This window comes from Gouania willdenowi, chromosome 12 (assembly GCF_900634775.1).
Source record: "Gouania willdenowi chromosome 12, fGouWil2.1, whole genome shotgun sequence".
Taxonomy (NCBI): Eukaryota; Metazoa; Chordata; class Actinopteri; order Blenniiformes; family Gobiesocidae; genus Gouania; species Gouania willdenowi.
In genome coordinates, this window is record NC_041055.1 from 16,504,822 (window position 1) to 16,524,579 (window position 19,758).

A 19,758-nucleotide genomic window follows, 5' to 3' on the forward strand; every position below is an offset into this window, starting at 1 on the left:
TATTGACCGTGGCAAAATGTGGGTCCCAGGTTGAGAACCCTTGTCTTAAGTTATAAGTCTAAGCTTTTTCAATAAAAGGTTTCTGAATATTTTTAGGGAGACGTTTTTTGTTGTGCTTTAAATGCTATTTCACGTGTTTGAAATGCTACGATTTCTGCTATTGCAAGTCATGTTAATTTATTGAAATTCTATTAGATTTATGATCTTTTAGATAACTTTAAATTTTGTCAAACGTGAGAAAAAAAAAAGATGTTTATTCATATGTTCAGGTCATGTTCACAATGTCTCACTGTACACTGTCTGTGTGGCAACATTTCCTCAATGGAATGTGTTGAAGCATAAATCATCTCCGTAAAAAACATGCAAACCAAAAGATGTGACACAAAACCAACTGGAAAAAGACTGTCATTATTTATTTTAGTTTTGGTATTTGACAAAAGCCTTAACAAAAAATCATAAACTCTTAATGAATTAGGTGTTTTGTGAGTTTGAGCTACAGATGACATCAGTGTGTGGCTCCTAACAACAGACAGTTCATTCATTTCCCTGCATTAAGGAAAACTAGAATGATGCCTTGCTTGGTGCCAGTCATTGGCAGCATGAACAGAGTCATCTGCCCTAAATCACACTTTATTTTTCAACCACATACAGGTCATGCCACTTGCCAAAGTCTACATCATACAAGGAGCCTAATTTCAGTGAAACACCAGCTCTTTCAAACTTCATTTTCTTTTCCTACTTTCTGCCTCCTGCATGACATCAATCATTTTAATCAAATACGTCTACATTTGGTTTTTCTTTGCAATATCGTGGCAGCAGCACAGTCTGTAGGATTTGTTTCAGTAAAAAGATCTCAGTGCTGTATTTGTTTCATAATAAAACCGATATTTTGAAAATCTTTCAAATCTGGTCCCGCTTGAAAAACAATGTAAAATAGTATAATTCGATATAATGTATAGAAAATATATAAAACTTACAAAAATATGAGTAAAAGATTGTTAAAATTCTTTGTATGGTCAAAGTTTGACATTAAATTAAATGCAATGAAAGACTTTATTTTTGTTGAAATCCCTTTTTTCTGTGGGAATAAAAATACTCCCACGCACTGTTTTATGTCAACACTACCAAAAACTCACAGCCCCTCAAACAGGCCAGCCTTTGGGGACTCAGCAAAATTGATCCCCGTATACCTCCTCAACATTTGCGTGTGCGTTCACATTTCTGTGCCCGTGCGTGGTCCCCTTTGAAGTTTTGGGGTCCGCCCTCCTCTCTTCAGTCCCACAATGTGCTCGACAGCTCCATTTGTCCCACCTTAATCCCCTGACGTAAACTCGCATAAATCATGCTCTGTTTCTAAACATGGGGCATCTGGGAAACTTTAGGTTACTTTGCTAAACTGAAATTAAGGTTTTTTTTTTTTTGTGAATGTCCAAATTTACCCACTGAAGGGGCAGTTTTTCTACCTTCTTCTATGGATATCAGAACTTGTGGCACACTTTTAAGGGACATCTTGTCTCAATGATTTGAGGCAACATGGCAGCACCCAAAGTGCATGTAGGCTAACCTCCGCTCTATCGATGGCTCTGGGCCAGATTAAAGTGCTGGGGCTCATTGTTGACACAGCTCTGTGGTGCCACGGCTGAGCAGGCCCAAACAATGGGCCCCTGCTCGCTTTTGTCAGAGTGAGAGGAAGAATGGAGACCTCTTGACATGGCAACCTGAAGCTTCAATGCCCCCACTTCACCTAGCTGAGAGGGTCACAGCAAGAAAGAAAGGAAGAGGGAGAAGAGGGGAAGTTAGAGATAAGAAACAAGGAGAACCAGGAGAACAGAGTTAACTGGATGAATTAAGGATGCAGGAAGAAAGATGCTAAAACAGAATCATTGATATTGAAAAAAAAAGAAGTGTAGTGAGTTACACTGATGATTAATGGGAAAACTACATTTTTTTTGCATGGGACAACACTGGAATGCTGAAATTGCAAGTTGAATGTCAGTTCTCATTACCTACAACATAATTCTTCTTCTTCTTAATACATGTTGGTGTCATTCCTCTTTTTTTTAAGGTATTAGCTTTGGCTGTTTTCTGTTGTTTTTGTGTGGCGGCTTAAAACTCCCAACTTGTGGTTATGCAAAGTACGATGACAGAAAGATATTAGTATTAGTACTGGAGCAGATGCAGTGAAGTGTTAGATGTGAATGTGTCTGAGTAATGGAAATATCAGCATTTTTGTCACTAGGAGTTATTTTATCATATGTAAGAATCTGTTGGTTACTATAAATAATCTTTACAGGTTAAATTGTGCCTGGGAATAGTCTCTTGGATATGAGGCCACAGCACCTAATAATTTCTCATACACTGTTATATATGTGGACCAAATAAATTTAAAAAAAACATCTAAAAATGTATGTTGTGATCCATAAATCTTGAATAAAACACTCAAACATTTCAGAAATGACCAACTCTACATCTCTCAGAATGAAATTGTAGCAGCTCTAGATTTGATTTCAGATTAAATAACAGTATAATACCAAAATGTACCAGAAGTTAGTTAGCCACTGTAGCATTTTATTATTGTGAGTACTGAAAAATCACCAAAGGTTGGTGTGTTTGTCTATCATTTTGATTCTCAACCATTTTTTGGCCCAAGTACATTTTCCTCAGATTTCTATGAAAAATCAACTGTAGACCATAATGATGGAATAAATGAGTTTTAACACACATTTTGTAAATGGGTGGAATGAAACAGTATTTAGTGCATCCTAAATAGATTTATTTCTAGAGTTTTTATCATTTTCGTTCATCTCCTACCTGGTGTGGGACCAAGACTGACTCTTGTATTTTCAGTTCATTTTCTAATCAAGATCATTTCCATCATTATTAGGATTATCATTTTTTAACTAAAATAAACATTATAAAACCCCATATTTTTAATGCTTTTGTTGGTTCATTCTTCACTTTCTCTCTCCTTTAAGAACCCCTTGTAGTGAAATTGCATACCCCCATTTGAGAAACACTGATTTCATGGATCATTGGTTGTCAGTTTTTGGCCAAACCATTGTTCTACCTATTTAACCTTACTGTCAAGGTCAAGTGAGAAATTCTCCATCAGGAAGTCTTGACCCCATGGAATAAAATGTTGCTGAAGAAAGCAACTCTTAAAGAATAGACGATGCCTGCCTAGTAAAAAAGATGTTAGCGATGATCAGCGGCTAGCTGTAAAGACTTGATCTCACCCAAACTTACTGTTGCCACTACTAGCCAAGAAGAGCTATATAGTTGCTCTTTAAAAAAGCTAATCAGACAAATGGCAACTAATCCAGGGCAACGGCCTCCTTGTTGCTTCTTCGTGAGCAGGCAATCTCCTGGTAATAAAGCAAATTAGGCAGTTTACGGGGGAATTAAATGTCTTGTTTTCACAAGCAAGCTCATTATCAACTTTTTACAAGAGGGAGTAATAACTTTTCTTTTCCTCGGTCACAGGTCACTTTCTTGGCAACAATACAGTCATTGATGTACTTCGTCGCCAGGGATACGAGGTGGAGCACACTCCCGCTGGGCAGCCCATAAACAGGTAAATCAACTGGTCAGAAGCCATTTAACAGATGCACATCATCAAGTGGCACCATTGGCGGTAGTTCTGTGCACAGGACTCTAGCATTTCATCTGCTGCTTCCACATTTTAGATTATATTGCTGATAACACCCACTCCCCAGCAGCCTGCCGGCCACCAATGGTGGAGTGTTGAAAAGGCCAACTTAGACAGGGCTCATACCTCCTGCTGTGAAGCATGTAGTGCACTCTACCATGGTGCGCCGCGGGTGGCTATCTCATCTGAAATCTGTGTTCTTGTTCCTGTGTGCGATTGAAGGAGTGAATCTAGTTTAACACAGGCCCTGCGTTTGATGACGGATTAGGAGCCCGAGATGAACCTCCATTTGAACCATTCAGTCCTGACTGCTGTCAAGGGCTGACAAAGACCTGGATGTGCATGCGCCACGGCTATTCAAAAGCAATTATACCTTCAAATATACATCTCCGAAAATGTTTTATTGTCCAGTGTTGGGCTGGGTTGTGTGCTTTCCCTCATATCGCCTCAGATTTTATACCCAGTCATTGTGTTGATTCACTGAGGTTTTATGGGAGTGTTTTTGAGTCTGCATGTTAAGTGCTTTGTGACTATTAGGGGTTTGATTGACCACTTTAGAGATGGCCATTGGCTCATTACAAGAACACTTTTTTAATCATGAGTTTCTTTTCTCTTCTTGGTTCATTTTAAATTGTTCACTTCTTTTATCAACAATTATCTTTGCACTGTATGAACCCCTTTATGCAATTGTTCATTTAGCTAATGCACTTGCTTTATTTTGCAAATTACAAAGAAATACTGAAGAAAGGAAAAAGTTTGAAGATGTCATTTTAATGTCAATTATAAATAGTTTTCCAGTTATGCACACAGGAAGCAATAAGGTAAACTTCCAAAATGATACAATTTTGCTATCAAATTCCATATTTTAGTGCATTAGTGAACTTCATTGACCCAGTCATGGATTCCTTTAGATTACTCTTATCATTGCACTCACCCCTAGCCTACCACTGTAATGAATGTTAGCTTTGTTAGGGTGTACGATGATATACCGCAAGGTTTCGTCTTGCGATACGTTATCGAGTCACTGGCGCCAAATATTGATTTTTTTTAATTTATTGATTTATTTATATTGCAACATACAAGACATGACAAAAACAATATATATATATATATATATATATATATATATACACACACACACACACGTGTGTGTGTGTGTGTTAAGAAAAGCCACTGTGCAGTGTACACTTTGTTTTACTTGGCTCTCATTCATGTGAAAATGATTGACAATGTTTTGTAATTCCTGTGAAATGGATTCAGTGCAGTCAATGAATTTTGAATTTCTTCAGTGACACAGATATCATAATGTATCGTGGATGAAATTTCCCACGATATATCGATTATTGCAGAGTCGCTGTATGGCGATAATATCATTATCGTGGGCAAAAATATCACGATATATCTTATCGCGAGGTACCTGGCGATACCCAGCCCTGTTGCTTTGCATTGAACCTCCATAAAAGCTGCAGTTTTACAAACTCTCTGACTCCTGCTTTTCCATTTTGATGCTCATCAAGTTCAAGTTTTTTTTTCTTCCTGCCTCAAGGACAGAATCTTCATTACTGCCATGAGAAAGAGTTGATTCATTTTGTGTAAATCATCTCTCAGTGGACGTAATATACTGATGGATTGGTTACAATTACCATGTCTGATTTCTTAAACTGAAACAAAACACAAAGGAAGACCTGAGATAACCTGCAAATGTTGATACTTGATGACTGCTAAAAAACTTACCATTATAGTTTGGCATTTTCCATGAATGGTTTTATTGGGGATTATCTTTTGTTTATTTACTTATTTATTTAACATAAATTTCATACATTATGAATGCCTTGGTTAATCGGAATTTTTTTATTTTATATATTCTGATATCTGTTTTAAGTTTAATTTTTGCTATATTTTTATCATTAATTGCCAGGTTTTCATATTTCCACCACATATTTCCACTAATTTCCTTTATAGGCTATTAAATATTTGTTTTTTTGTGCTTTTTTACAACATTCGATTATGTTATTATATCCAGATCTTTAATTACTCTCTATTTAATTTACTATTTCATTGAAATAAATCAATTTAATTATTTATATTATCAATGAAAATTTGAAACCAAACAAAGGAGCCTTTTTACCCAAATCTATAATTTAATCTATAATAAGATTAATGCTGTAGTTCCCAAACTGGCCTTGCCAAATATTGAGCATGTAAAATAGACATGTTTTTTTTTTTTTTTTTTTTTTTAACTCAAATAACTTTATTATTACTGTTCTATAATATGTGATTGTTGTTCTTATGAGTTTTTAAGAACAGTCAACATTTTTACTTTTTCAATAAAGGTTCATTTTTGTACTTATTTTGTTGGATTGTTGTCGTAATGAAATAAGGTGAAAATGTTTTATTCATCAAAGCAGGCACAACAGAAAAAAGTATGGGAACCACTGAAAAAATAGATAAATGGTTTGGGGGTATATTGATTGATTGATTGATTGATTGATTGATTGATCATTGGAACATTTAACGGACACAACAAAATAAATGTAGGTCATTAGATACTATGCAGAGCTTCTATTATAGAAATATGAAGTTTGTGTATGGGCTGAAATTTCAGCCACTAGGAACTGAATTTCAGTAGTTTGTATCGAATTTGAAAGTAAGAACTTGAAATTGAATTTGCTGTTTTGAAATTGAATTAGCACCTTGAAATTATATTTGTTCCTGTTTCCTGTATATATGGTCACACCCTCAATGGAGTTTGTGTTGATGTAAACAGGAGTTCCATGAATTAGTGATTGATTGCTCAACCTCACGGGCCGCATGTGCGTCTCTGTGTCGGGAAACTGAATTTGAGAAGCAGAAATATATTGAATCTACGAATATGATTATTGTTTTTCAAAAGGAAAAAAAATACAAATTCAAGTTACTAAATCAGTTTCAAAACAGTAAATTCAATTTCAAGTTGTTACTTTCGAATTAAATACCATCTATTGAAATTCAGTTTCTAGTGGCACAAATCTCAGCCCATATCTGTGTCTTTCATTACAATATTTTCTCGTAATGAACTTACAGAAAGTTTATAAATAAACATGAAACACATGATCATGAAATACATTGTTTGCTTTCTCGCCTGAATCCTTTGTGACATGTATCGCACAGGAAGTCACCAGAGTCCGATGACCACCACGACTACTCCCTACCCCTGCAGCCTTTCCTTCATGAGCTTGCCCACAAGGAGGAAAATCAGGGGGATCCTCTGGAGGAGGATCTGTTACCTCACATGATTCTACCGCCGGATAGCCTGGAGCTGCTGGAGAAAGCAGAGAGAAAGATGATGAAGAAAAAGAGACGGAATAAGCAGAAAAAAGAGCGTCACCGACATTTTAATGACCTCTGGGTTCGCATTGAGGAGAGGTAAGACAACAAGTGTTGTGTGCCAACAACAGTAGACTATAGTAGAGAACAAAAGGAAGTGAAAGGATATAATTATGATAAGTCAGGGTAGACAGACAGAAGATGACAGAGATGAGAGTGGAAATTGGTGGTGTCTAATTCAGACTTGCCTGTAGAGGGAAACTGACACTTCCTGGTGTGGTGCTGCAGGCTCAGACTGCCTCCATATCACATCTCCATACCATGCACATTGATGCACATACACACTCACTGCCTTCAATGGGGAATGGGTCTAGACTAGTTCAACACAGGTGTAAGTGACTTGGATTGGGAAATGGCAACCGGAGAGCTCCTGCTAAGTATCCGGCCTCGCTCTCACAGTCGCTCCAGGCAGGGACTAACCGGTCAACAAAACAAGCTCACCTTTCACATCAGGTGTGGTTTACTGTTTTGACACATTTCCGATTTGTGGTGGCGGAAAAATTAGGTTTTAACAAGTATGATTATGCACTTAACAAAGAAGATCATTACAGGAAATTATGTTTTTTTTTTTTTTGAGTTGGGAAATCAAAGTCCAACAGCTTTCATTTACACAAACCGGTATTTAACAGCTTATAGTTTCTGTTCACTTAAATATATAAATACGCAAAGAAAATGTGATGAAGTAAACTAGGGAAACACAAAGTTTTTGAATACAAGATTGAAAAAACAGGATTCAATCACTCAATCAATGAATCAATCTTTATTTATATAGCACAAATTACAACAAAGGTCATCTCGTAGCGCTATCAAAATATGAAATTCATAATAATAAGGAAGGATTGCGTGGTAGTCCCATTGAAGTCAAACAAAATAACTTTAAACATAAAGAACATAGTTAATGTATTTTCTGTGCCGACCTAAGCAAAAAAACAGCTATTTAAAGCACAAAATTTCAACCATTGCCAGACAATACTCGGCGCCTGGAGGCAGCCATTTTTAAACTCTCTACGTAAACACTTCACCATGTCATCAGTTCATTTTACAAAATATGATTTCGTAAGCTGGAAGAAAATCTGCTGGCACCAACCTTGTTTGTTTATTATTCATTTCTGTACTTTCTGCAATCAAGCATGAGGTCGGTTCAGATTCAGGAAGTAGTGCCTTCCTACATGCTAGTGTTTTGTTCAATGCGTGGCCCATTTTAATATACATGTCATCACAGAACGAGTACGCCTTAAAATAATACAACTGTTAACTATTCACCTCCGAACAGTGCCTAGCAGCCAATATGTTAGCGTCGATTATACTCTAGCCACTGACTTAAAAAATAAATAAATAAATACATTTAATGCTTATAGGTGTAAATTGGCACAGGACTAAATGTGAAAATAAATTACATTAATTATGTTCTTAGTCACAAGTTAAAAGAATGTAATATTTGACTATCTTCTGATAGTCATTCCTAATGACAGCTCCCTAATCAAGGATGTGCTAAATCAAATGAATGTTTTAAGGTGTTACTTCTTACCTGTACTTTACTCAGTCAACAGACGAGCATGTGTTTACATTGTAAATTTAGCACTCAAAGAGATGGTGGACAATAATTAAATTAAATTCATATTATGTATAACACAGAATTTAACCCTCAAGATTCATATAGTATAGAATGTTATTTACATTGGAAATCCATAAAATGTAGTGCCTATCTGTTTTTTTTAAGAGGGTTGTTCTTCTCATGAGTGTTTTTTCTCCTGAAATACAACATTTTTAGCTTCAAACTCAGAGGTTTGCTGACCCACTATGACACAAACATAATACAAATACCCCTAGAAAACTCTCTGCAACTAATGGTAGTTGTTCCAATGACAGACTTTAGCTTCCTTAACCTGTAAAGTGGTCGATAAACCCTGAAAGCAGTATATTCATGCAAATGTTCTTGACTCAAATTCACCCATTTTTCTCTTAACACTCCATTTAGTTCCTTTGTGGGCGATGACATTGACCTGTTTTAGTTGCTAAGCTATAGCTAAGCAAGGGCATGGTTAATTGCTATTGGCAATAGCATTTCAGGGCATTTTAAACCTTGTTTTAAATGAACTCCTACATCCATGTGTCCGGGAAAGGTAACAGGAAATTTAGTTAGAGCTTATGTAAGCCTTATGTGCAAATACTCTTCAGGGTATTTTACAGAAAATGGTAAAAATATTGGTAAACATTGGAGTTTTATTTTATAAGTATTAGCTTAATAAACAGTTCATGCTATTACTTCTGAATTTTGGCTTAATTTGATTGAAATAATTCCTTGCAGACATATGTAACTCTATGTGGATGATCTTGTAGGGATTTTTCCATCTACAGTATTCACTATTCAAATTCAGCACTGGAAAAATGGCTCCATCCAGGCCTGTTCTCCATAAAAACAGAGGAGGTTTGTGAACATTTGTGTACATTTTGTCTGCAGAGATGTGTTTTTCTTCTTCTCCGAGAGCCTGCATTTTCAACGGAACGGAAACAGACTGTTTGTGTATGCATGCTACAAAGTGCAGTCGCTGCGTGTCTTTGTATATTTTAATGTCTGAAAAGGTGGCCCAGAAAAGAGAGGGGCGAGGCAGGTACCTGGAAAAAAAGAAAAAAACAGGAGCTGCCATATTTCCACAACTCACTACATCACTATATGACGCGTGGCCACACAGCGATGTCACACCTGGTTTCCATACAACTCTTCAGAACTTTAAATCTTGAGAAAATTGGTTGAGTTGAAAAGGAATAATTTTATTTTACAAACTTGCCTCAACAGTTAAAGCTGATATCTGGAGTTTCTGAGAAATCTATGTTTATGTATCATTCTTTTGAATGTGAAAAAATACCTAACTAGTGTTTTACTATGGGCTGCTACCGGTCGTCATTCATATACATTAATGTATTTAAGTTCCTCCTTTGTCCTATTGACCCTTATACAAATAGAAACGATCGCCGACTGTGCCCAGCCAATAGGCTTTGACTTCCTGTTTTTGAGTCTGTCAATCAAAGTGAATGCGTTACTGTGCACGGAAACAAGGCCGCGCGTCACAACAGCAAACAGGTAAATATGATTTTGGCTCTTACCTGACCTACAGTATAGACCTATATCAATGCGACCTTGTTATGTTCCACGATGCACGTGCAGAAAAGTAGAGGCGTGGCTTCTGCTAGATTGCAGAGACATTGGGAGGAAGTGAGGCTGTTTAGGGTGGGACATCAAGACGTTTCTCAGAAACTCCGGATATCAGCTTTAAGCAAAAGAACACTTTCCTTTTAGCCGTTCATTAAATCAGATGCTTGAAAATATTGCACATTTAGAAAATATTCTAAATATTTAGAAAATATTCTAAATGTGCAAACTGCTGGTTTAGAGCATTTTCTCATATTTTAGTTAGGCCCGTTCACCTGCACACTCCTGCGCAAACTTCGGCCAAGCACCAAATATCCTCTTTGCTGGATATCGGCAGCTAGGTGGATCAGTGATCATATTATCATTCACACTTTCCGAAGGGCTACCAGTTAGAAAACAATTTCTTAAATACTAAATATTCACAGTTTCACTTTAATTAGAGGCTAAGATAATAAGGAAGGCTAGCAGTAACTTAAAAAGGTAGGAAACATTTATTTTTCAACATGCAACACTTTCTTTTTTGTTTCATTACCATCTTCCTATTTTACTAGCTACTAACAAACAACATTTAACTGATCGTATAACATGTAACATAACATTTGTCACATATAATAATTATGTCACGTTTTTAAAAATACATTATATTATATATAACATACCACAACCCAAACACCAAATCTGCAGCACTTAAAGCCGCTCTACTTATCCTTGAACCATGACAGGGGGGCATGGCTGAATTTGAACCGTAACTCCCGCCCCCCACTCTGATAATCCCTCCCAGTCTCCTCCTCTCTGGAAGTGCACGAAATCGCGTACGAGACCTGAACGTGCACTACTGGTAAAACACGTCACCACGCCTAAGGCACACCTGTGCAATAATCATGCTGTCTAATCAGCGTCTTGATATGCCACACCTGTGAGGTGGGATGGATTATCTCTGCAAAGGAGAAGTGCAGATTTAGACAGATTTGTGAACAATTTGTGAGAAATAGGTCTTTCGTGTATATAGAAAATGTTTTAGATTTTTTAGTTCAGCTCATGAAAAATGGTAGCAAGTAAAAACAAGTGTTGCGTTTATATATTTGTTCAGTGTATTTTTATTTATTTCTTTTATCTTAATTATTATTGCTATTATTTATTTATTTACTGTTAAAGGGATTGATTTCTGTGTATTAAACTCATTTGTGTATATGTATCAATATGCCCATCGCAAGGGGAATAGACTTATGGGATAAAAGGGGGGGATGTGTTCATGATATAACATTGTAATTAAGAAATTAGACTGTAATCACTAACCAAATATGAATAAATAGTTGATCACAAAAAAAAAAAAAATTAATCTTGTTTTTTCTTTGTTGTCTTTACAGCTCTGTGGTCCAGTCCCCACCTCCCCCAATGGTTCGAATCATCAACGGTTACATCACAGTGCAGCCGCCTCACAGAGTGCAAGACCACTACCACCATATACCTTCATCATCACCATCACCATCCTCCCGCTCCTCATTTTCCCTCATCTTCGTCAGCTTGCTGCTTATAGTAATTTCACGGACATGGACTACGCTCCTCTAGCAGAGAACTTGTGCTTCCTACTCTGTAAATGCTTCAAAAGACTGAAAATGAAGAACACAAATTGACAGGATGGAAATTGGCTAAAAAAGCAACCAAACAGTTGTGTTAGTCGAGAAAATGTCTTCCAAACTCAGGCTTTGATGATGAGTTTGTTAAAGCATGTCTCATGAGGTTTTCCAGAACATGCAGTCTCTGTTTTCTTAGACTTCACAGGAAGAGAGGACAGGAAGGAAAAGTGATGGAGGAAGTATTATTAGACATCTCCAAGAGATTACACAACATCAGATGCCTGATGGATTACACTGTCACAGTAGACTCATTATTCTACGTTTAGTTCCTCAGAGGATTTGTGATCCTACTGAAGTCAGCCTTCAGCAAAAGAAAAACCGAATATCACAACCATTGCTGGATATCAAATACCTTCCAACTGGAACCAGATGTCCTTTGTGCAAGTGTGAGTGCAACAGTGTGTGCGTGTGTGTGTGTGTGTGTGTGTTGGATTGTGTGTGCTTGACAAACTAAAGTCTCATGGCTCCTATATCCCTTGGGCTTGCAAACACAGGTGTTCTTCTTCAGACTTTTTTTATTTTTATTTATTCTTCCATTTTAGAAGAATTTGTTCATTGTTGCATTCAAACCTGCTGCAGGAGAAAAATATGTACATTTTGTTTCTAAATATTAGAGATGTATTTTAGGATAATAAAATGAGAAATATCTAAAGCAATGTTCTGTTGTTCATAAAAGTATATTTTTAGATATGCAGTATATTTTAAAAAAAGAAAATCAGGTGAGAACAACCACCATAGCCTGCGCCATGTGTATCATGAAAGTGACGGGTTTTTTTTTTTTTTTTAAAGGGAGGATTGTGTGGTTGTGTTTTAGCGTTATCACCCACTTTTTTTTTTCTTTACATTGTCATCATCAGTTTAATTTATTTAGCCACAATAGTTTATCTGTAACCTCATAACACACAACAAACATTCAAAAATATAATTTTACATGCTAATAATAATAATAATAATAAAAAAATGTATTTAAATATATTCTAAGTGAAAACGTGCAGCAATACGTTTTAAGTGTTTCATTTATGGCATGTCGTGATTGTCATACTGTTACCATGGCAGCAATAAAATCTAGATTACAATCTGACTTTTATGCTCATTTATTTATTCATCTAATTTAGATGGCAATATTTTTCTGACAAGCCTTTTTGATCACTATTTACTAAATGCCATTCTGTAAGCCAATGTTTATTTTTACTGAAACGTGACTAATTATTCAAAGTGTTGCAGATCTGGTGTATGGTCAGTGGTATGTTATATATATATGGGATCGAACCCCCAACCTCTCGATCAGAAGACGACCCTCCACGACCTGAGCCACGGTCGCCCTTAACCTCTTAACCTCTAATTACGTGAACATTTAGTATTTAGGACAGGGTACCCAAATTCTTTTCATTGAAGGGCCAATAATTAATTGTGGTAGAGGGCTGCGGGCTAACTTGAACTAAACATTCAAGTTGCAGGGCCTGAAATGAGATATGCCGATAAGGTAACAAATAAACACACAGGGGCAGATTCCCAAAAGGTTTAGGGGTATTAAAACGTGTGCAACGTCACTCCACGCACTAATAAGGAAGACAAAGCCCAGGGAATCAGGACTGTGCGTTTTCAGCACCTCAGAATGTGCCCTCATTCTATTTAGCGCATTTCCCTCTAATTAATATGCATAGTAGGCGCATCTCCCAGGGGGAGCAAAATATGGGAGGAGGAAATGCAAATAAATGAATACAGGGGACGCAATGCGATTCATAAAATCTGGAACTGTTTGCGGTGAGAGTTTAAGCAGTTGACAGAAAACACAGCGGAGAAGGAAAAAAGGCTCCAGTTGTGTGTGTGTGTGGACGTGCGACCCCGGCGGCTGTGGTGCAGATGGTCCCTGTGGGCAGATTTTTTTTCTTATAAATCATTGTACTGTATTACATACATTTTTATAATTTGAAATATATCAAAAAATAAAATAACAATTTCAAGCGGGCCAAAACTAATTGCTTGAGGGCCAACTTTGGCCCCCTTCTTTCTAGTATACAGTGTACCTATGAAGTAGCTCACAGTTTCAGAAAGGTTGGTGATCCATGAACTGGACTATGACTAATTAGAAAATATACAAATATATTGATATGTTTTACAGTTAACAAAAACTAAACTATTATATACAAATGGGACAAAATCCAATCAGGAATAAGTTTCTTTTTGAAGGTATCTAATCATAACTACTTTTGTTGCGTGGAAGGCGGGAAAAACCGGTACGTTTTTGGGGACGTAAGAAGACGGCTCATGCGGTCTTACACATTAATCACATTCAATTAGTCTGTGTGTATTTAGAAACATTAATACCATTCCATATCAGGTTGATAAATAGTAATCATTAAAATAAATGCATAAACTCATGCTTTATATTTGAGTCAACTATATCTGTAACCGATTTAGTCGACTAAAATGTTAATGTCAGTTAGTTGACTAAAACTAAAACTGAAATAATCCTGATGATTACATTTTGACTAAAATTAAGTTAAATTTTATTCAAAAGACTATGACTAAAACTAAATAAAAAGACTGCAGTAAACTGAGTAAATCTCTTGGTAAACATGGGGTGCAAAAGGGATACTAGCCGCCCTTTCCTTTTTCTACTTGCTTATTCACATGCCCACTGACTTTATATCCTGGGATTAAATACATCAAAGTCTCTGTATTTCCAAAGCATGATGTGGAAAATCAAAACAAAGTAGTTAATGGGTGCTAGCACACACGTCTGCCTTTATCCGGGGTTCACGGCATGTTTCTGTGACATTAATGTGCTCTGATAAGACTCCCGTTTGATGTGTGCATGTGGTCTGGAACAAATAAGACAGCTGTGTTGCTGCAAATGGTGCTCATGCAGGAAACAAACCGGAAATCTTGAGTTTAACAGATCTTTTACAAGAGATGAGAGTTAATTGATTTGTTGTTGCTACGGATTATGCCCACCTGGAATGTCACTTCTTTGTGTGAGGTTGGAGGGCGATGTCCTCTTGATGTATCAATGAAACATGTCAATTATAATACGATATATCCTGTTGTCTTTTCAATTGAGTTGTAAGTCGCTGGAAAAAGATCGAGCCTTGAACAAAAAAAAGGAAAAAAATACTATTTCACCGAAATACAACGTTGGTAGGCCACTTAGAAAAATGGTAACAGTCCCTGGCATCAGAAATACTACAAACAGAGGTGTAAAGAGTACTATCCTACGGAAGTAGAAGTACTATTACTTGATTAAAATTTTTAAGTACAAGTACAAGTAAGTCATACATAAAAAAACTTAAGTACAAGTAAAAAGTAGTTCAATTAAATAGTGCTCAAAGTAAAAATTACTAGTTACTCTTGTTATCTCATGTATAAACTTAAAAAGAAAGGGACCAGTTGGAACTTTATTCTTTATATTAAAGCTGATATCCAGAGTTTCTGAGAAACGTCTCGATGTCCCGCCCTCAACAGCTCCACTTCCTCCCACTACCTCTGCCAATCTACCAGAAGCCACGCCTCTACTTATCTGCACGTGCATCGCGGAACATAACAAGGTCGCATCGAGTCGTATTGATATAGGTCTATGGGTCAGGTAAGAGCCAAAATCATATTTACCTGTTTGCTGTTGTGACGCGCGGCCTTGCTTCCGTGCACAGTAACGCCTTCACTTTGATTGACAGTCTCAAAAACAGGAAGTCGAAGCCTATTGGCTGGGCGCACTCGGCGATCAGTTCCATTTGTATAGGGGTCTATAGGACAAAGGAGGGACTTATATACATTAATGTATATGAATGACCACCGGCAGTAGACCATAGTAAAAGACTAGACAAGTTTTTTTTTTTCGCATTTCATATATAAACAAAGATTTCTCTGAAACTCCAGATATCAGCTTTATTACAAATCATCCATCCATTTTCTGACCCGCTTGTTCCTTTTTTCAGGGTCGTGGGGCTATATATATATATATATATATATATATATATTATATTATTTTTTGTACTTTCACAATGTCCTTTGATCATTTTAAAACAAAAAAGTAATAATTTACTCTGTAACGGTTGGGTGTAGAAATATAACAAATTACTTTACTTCTTTTAAAACATACTTAAGTACAAGTAAAATTACTGATTTAGAAATAAAATCAAAAAAAGTACAAGTACCCATAAAAGCAACTCAGTTACAGTAACATGAGTGCTTGCAATCCTTTACTTTCACCTCTCACTGTAAAGCATCTGATTATAAAACTGAAAAGCCACATTTAATTAGGGCTAGCTCAACTTAGTAGCATCAACAAATACAAACTCGCAATAAGGTCAGTACCTTAATAATCATGATTTAGCTTAGGGCCGATAGCTAAAAAGAGCAATACAAAATTAGCATTGTTTTGAAAGCTAAGATAAGCATACATTTTAAAAGTAATTTAGCATCTTAATCTATTTTTACGATTCAAGAGTTGATTCAACTTTGCCCATTAGCTTATTTACAGATAGCTTACAACACATTTCAGGTTCTGAAAACTGGGAAAACTGTCCCCCCCAAAACAAATGCTGCGTTCACACCGAATGAGTCTTCTGCGGCGCCGCATGAAACGTACCGCAGGGTCCGCAGGATAAAAAAAATGTCCCCATTCGCTTCATATGTACGTCTGAAGCAAAGCACCGCCCACCAGCACCACATCCAACTCTGTGAGTTTCACTTCCTGTTACGAATGGTGAGACTCAGGTGCAGGTCAACAAGACACGACTTCAAATTGCATACAATAAGTTTTAATAAACAACCAGCCAAAATACAAAAACAACCAGAAACAAAACAAATGCTATACTACACAAAAATATCCTAACAAAAAACAACTTCAATGAGCGAAAAGTACCAACTGAATAAAAAGCTTAACTGGGGTGCAGCAGAGTATGAGGGAAAGGAAGTCCGGCAAATGTCAGTGGCAGGTGGATTGCTGACGGGGTGATGGAGGGTGAGTGGTGAAGCTGCGGAAGTCCGGGTGTAGGGATCCAGGGAGTTTGCAGGGGTGCAGAGGGGAAGGAAATCCGGAGTTTGTCCTGTCTTGTCCACAGAGGGTAGAGGAGGGTTTGGAGGCCAGAGTGTGCAGAGTTCCAACTGAGAAAATAAAGATAAAGGTAAGCTTTGGCAACAGATCTACAAACAAACTGATTTTTGAGGTCAGACACTGACGATTCAGCTTTACAGTCCGACGAGGAACTGAAGTCCAGAGTGAAGCTTTATTCAGTGGAGAAGATCAGACCCAGGTGCACTTCATCAGCTGATTGGTAGACAATCCACCTGCCAAGCTGCCACCCACCTAGAGAGAACAGAGACTGCACTACCTGGCTTCCGAGCCAGAGGGCGTGACAGTACCCCCCCTCCTACGTGCACCTCCAGGTGTACGAAGCAACCGGTCAGGATGCCGCTGGCGAAAATCCCGGACAAGGGCAGGATCCACAATAAAACGCCGGGGTACCCAGCTCCGCTCCTCCGGACCATACCCCGCCCAGTCCACCAAATACTGCAACCCACGACCACGTCGCCGGACATCCAACAGGCGACGCACCGAATAGACGGGACCACCGTCCACCATCCTGGGTGGAGGAGGGGGATGGACAGGGGGGGCCAGCGGGCTCTCCTTAACCAGTCTAACCTGGGAGACGTGGAATGTAGGATGGATTTTCATAGAGGCAGGTAGTGTAAGGCGCACCGCACTGGGATTAATGACACGCTCAATAATAAAGGGACCCACAAACTTGGGAGCCAGTTTCTTGGATTCCACCTTAAGCGGAAGATCCTTAGCCCTAAGCCAAACCTTTTGTCCAGGGGAGTAGACAGGAGCGGGAGATCTACAACGGTTGGCTTGCTCCTCCATCCTCCGTGAAGCCTTCAGCAGTGAAATTCTGGCTCTTTTCCAGGTACGCTCACATCTGCGAAGGAAGGACTGAAGCGAGGGGATTGCAATCTCCCGTTCTTGGGAGGGAAACAATGGTGGTTGGTAACCTACAGAGCACTGAAACGGAGAGAGACCTGAGGAGGCATTAGACAAAGAGTTATGGGCATATTCAATCCATGGTAAGAGACTGCTCCAGGCAGAGGGGTTATCCGAGGTCATGCATCTGAGAAATGTCTCGAGGGATTGATTAGCACGTTCTGTCTGTCCATTAGATTGAGGATGGAAACCCGAAGTAAGACTAACTGATGCTCCAAGAGCAGAACAAAAGGTTTTCCATACCTCCGAGGTGAACTGGGGTCCACGGTCCGAGACTATGTCAGCTGGGATGCCATGGAGCCGAAAAACATGGAGGATGAGGAGGTCAGCGGTCTCTCTTGCAGAGGGCAACTTTGGAAGAGCAATGAAGTGAGCAGTCTTAGAAAAACGATCAATAATCGTGAGAATAGCAGTGTTGCCGTGAGATGGAGGGAGTCCAGTAACAAAGTCAACTGCTATATGCGACCAAGGGCGATGTGGAATAGGCAGGGGTTGGAGATAACCGGAACTGGGCTGATTTGGGGTCTTATTAGTGGAACAGACGGTACATGCAGCCACAAACTCACGAGTATCCTTTTTCATGGATGGCCACCAGAACCTTTGCCTTAACACTTCCAACGTCCGAGTGGCTCCGGGGTGGCAGGTCAGACGGGAGGCATGAGCCCATAAAAGCACCTGGGGACGAACAGAACCTGGGACAAACAGGCGATTAGGAGGACCCCCGCCAGGGTCCGGATGTTGCTCCTGAGCTCTCCGAACTTGGGATTCAATCTCCCAGACCAAGGATCCAACTACACATGATTTGGGAAGAATGTGTTCTGGCTCACCTGGCGAGTCCGGGACTGCAAACTGGCGGGACAGAGCATCAGGCTTGACATTCCTGGATCCGGGTCGATAGGTGAGGGAGAACTTGAAACGTCCAAAAAAGAGTGTCCAGCGGGCCTGGCGGGCATTTAGACGTTTGGCAGAACGAATATACTCCAGATTCCTGTGATCTGTCCAGACTATGAAGGGTTGTTCTGCTCCCTCCAGCCAATGGCGCCATTCCTCCAATGCCATCTTCACTGCCAGTAACTCCCGATCGCCGACGTCATAATTCCTCTCTGCAGGTGACAAACGCCGAGAGAAGAAAGCACATGGATGTAACTTTTTATCTGAGGGAGAACGTTGAGAGAGAACCGCCCCCACCCCTGTGTCAGAAGCATCAACCTCCACAATGAACTGAAGTTGGGAATCGACTTGCGTGAGGATGGGAGCGGATACAAACCGATCTTTCAGATCTTGGAAGGCTTGATCTGCCTCGGGTGTCCAAACAAAAGTCCTCTTGATGGAGGTGAGCGAAGTCAAGGGTGCAGCTATCCGGCTATAGTTCCTGATAAAACGTCTGTAGAAGTTAGCAAAACCAAGAAAGCGTTGCAATTGCTTACGGTTTTCCGGAGTGGGCCAGTCCTTGACAGCGGTCACCTTCTGGGGATCCATCTTGACCTCTCCTGCAGAAATGATATAACCAAGAAATGAAACAGAGGATTTGTGGAACTCACACTTTTCTGCTTTGACAAACAAGCGGTTCTTGAGCAGCCGCTCTAGAACCAGGTGAACATGTTGAATATGTTCTTCGGGGTTGCGGGAGAAGATGAGGATGTCATCCAGATATACAAAGACAAACCGGTTCAACATGTCTCTGAGGACGTCGTTGATCAGATTCTGGAAGACGGCAGGAGCATTGGTGAGTCCAAAAGGCATGACCAAATATTCAAAGTGGCCAAGTGGAGTGTTGAAGGCAGTCTTCCACTCGTCTCCTTGTCGGATACGGATGAGGTGGTAAGCATTACGCAGATCAAGCTTGGTAAAGATTGTAGCACCGTGCAAGGGGGTAAAGGCAGAGTTAATCAGAGGTAGCGGATATGTATTTTTAACAGTGATGTCGTTAAGTCCCCGGAAATCGATACAGGGTCGTAAGGTCTTATCTTTC

General features: G+C 38.9%; 1 protein-coding gene across 2 annotated transcripts in view; it reads left to right on the top strand.

The window, feature by feature from the left end:
• Window positions 1-12,563, top strand: part of trabd2a (TraB domain containing 2A) — a 76,462-nt gene extending 63,899 nt beyond the window's left edge. The window contains exons 5-7 of one of the 2 annotated variants that reach the window (XM_028462923.1): window positions 3,484-3,574; window positions 6,800-7,054; window positions 11,534-12,563. In XM_028462923.1, the coding sequence (XP_028318724.1) occupies window positions 3,484-3,574; window positions 6,800-7,054; window positions 11,534-11,735 (548 nt within the window). In that variant the 3' untranslated portion in view covers window positions 11,736-12,563. The remainder of the gene's footprint in view (window positions 1-3,483; window positions 3,575-6,799; window positions 7,055-11,533) is intronic. The other variant, XM_028462924.1, reaches the window with a different exon arrangement.
• Window positions 12,564-19,758: the final 7,195 nt, after the last annotated feature.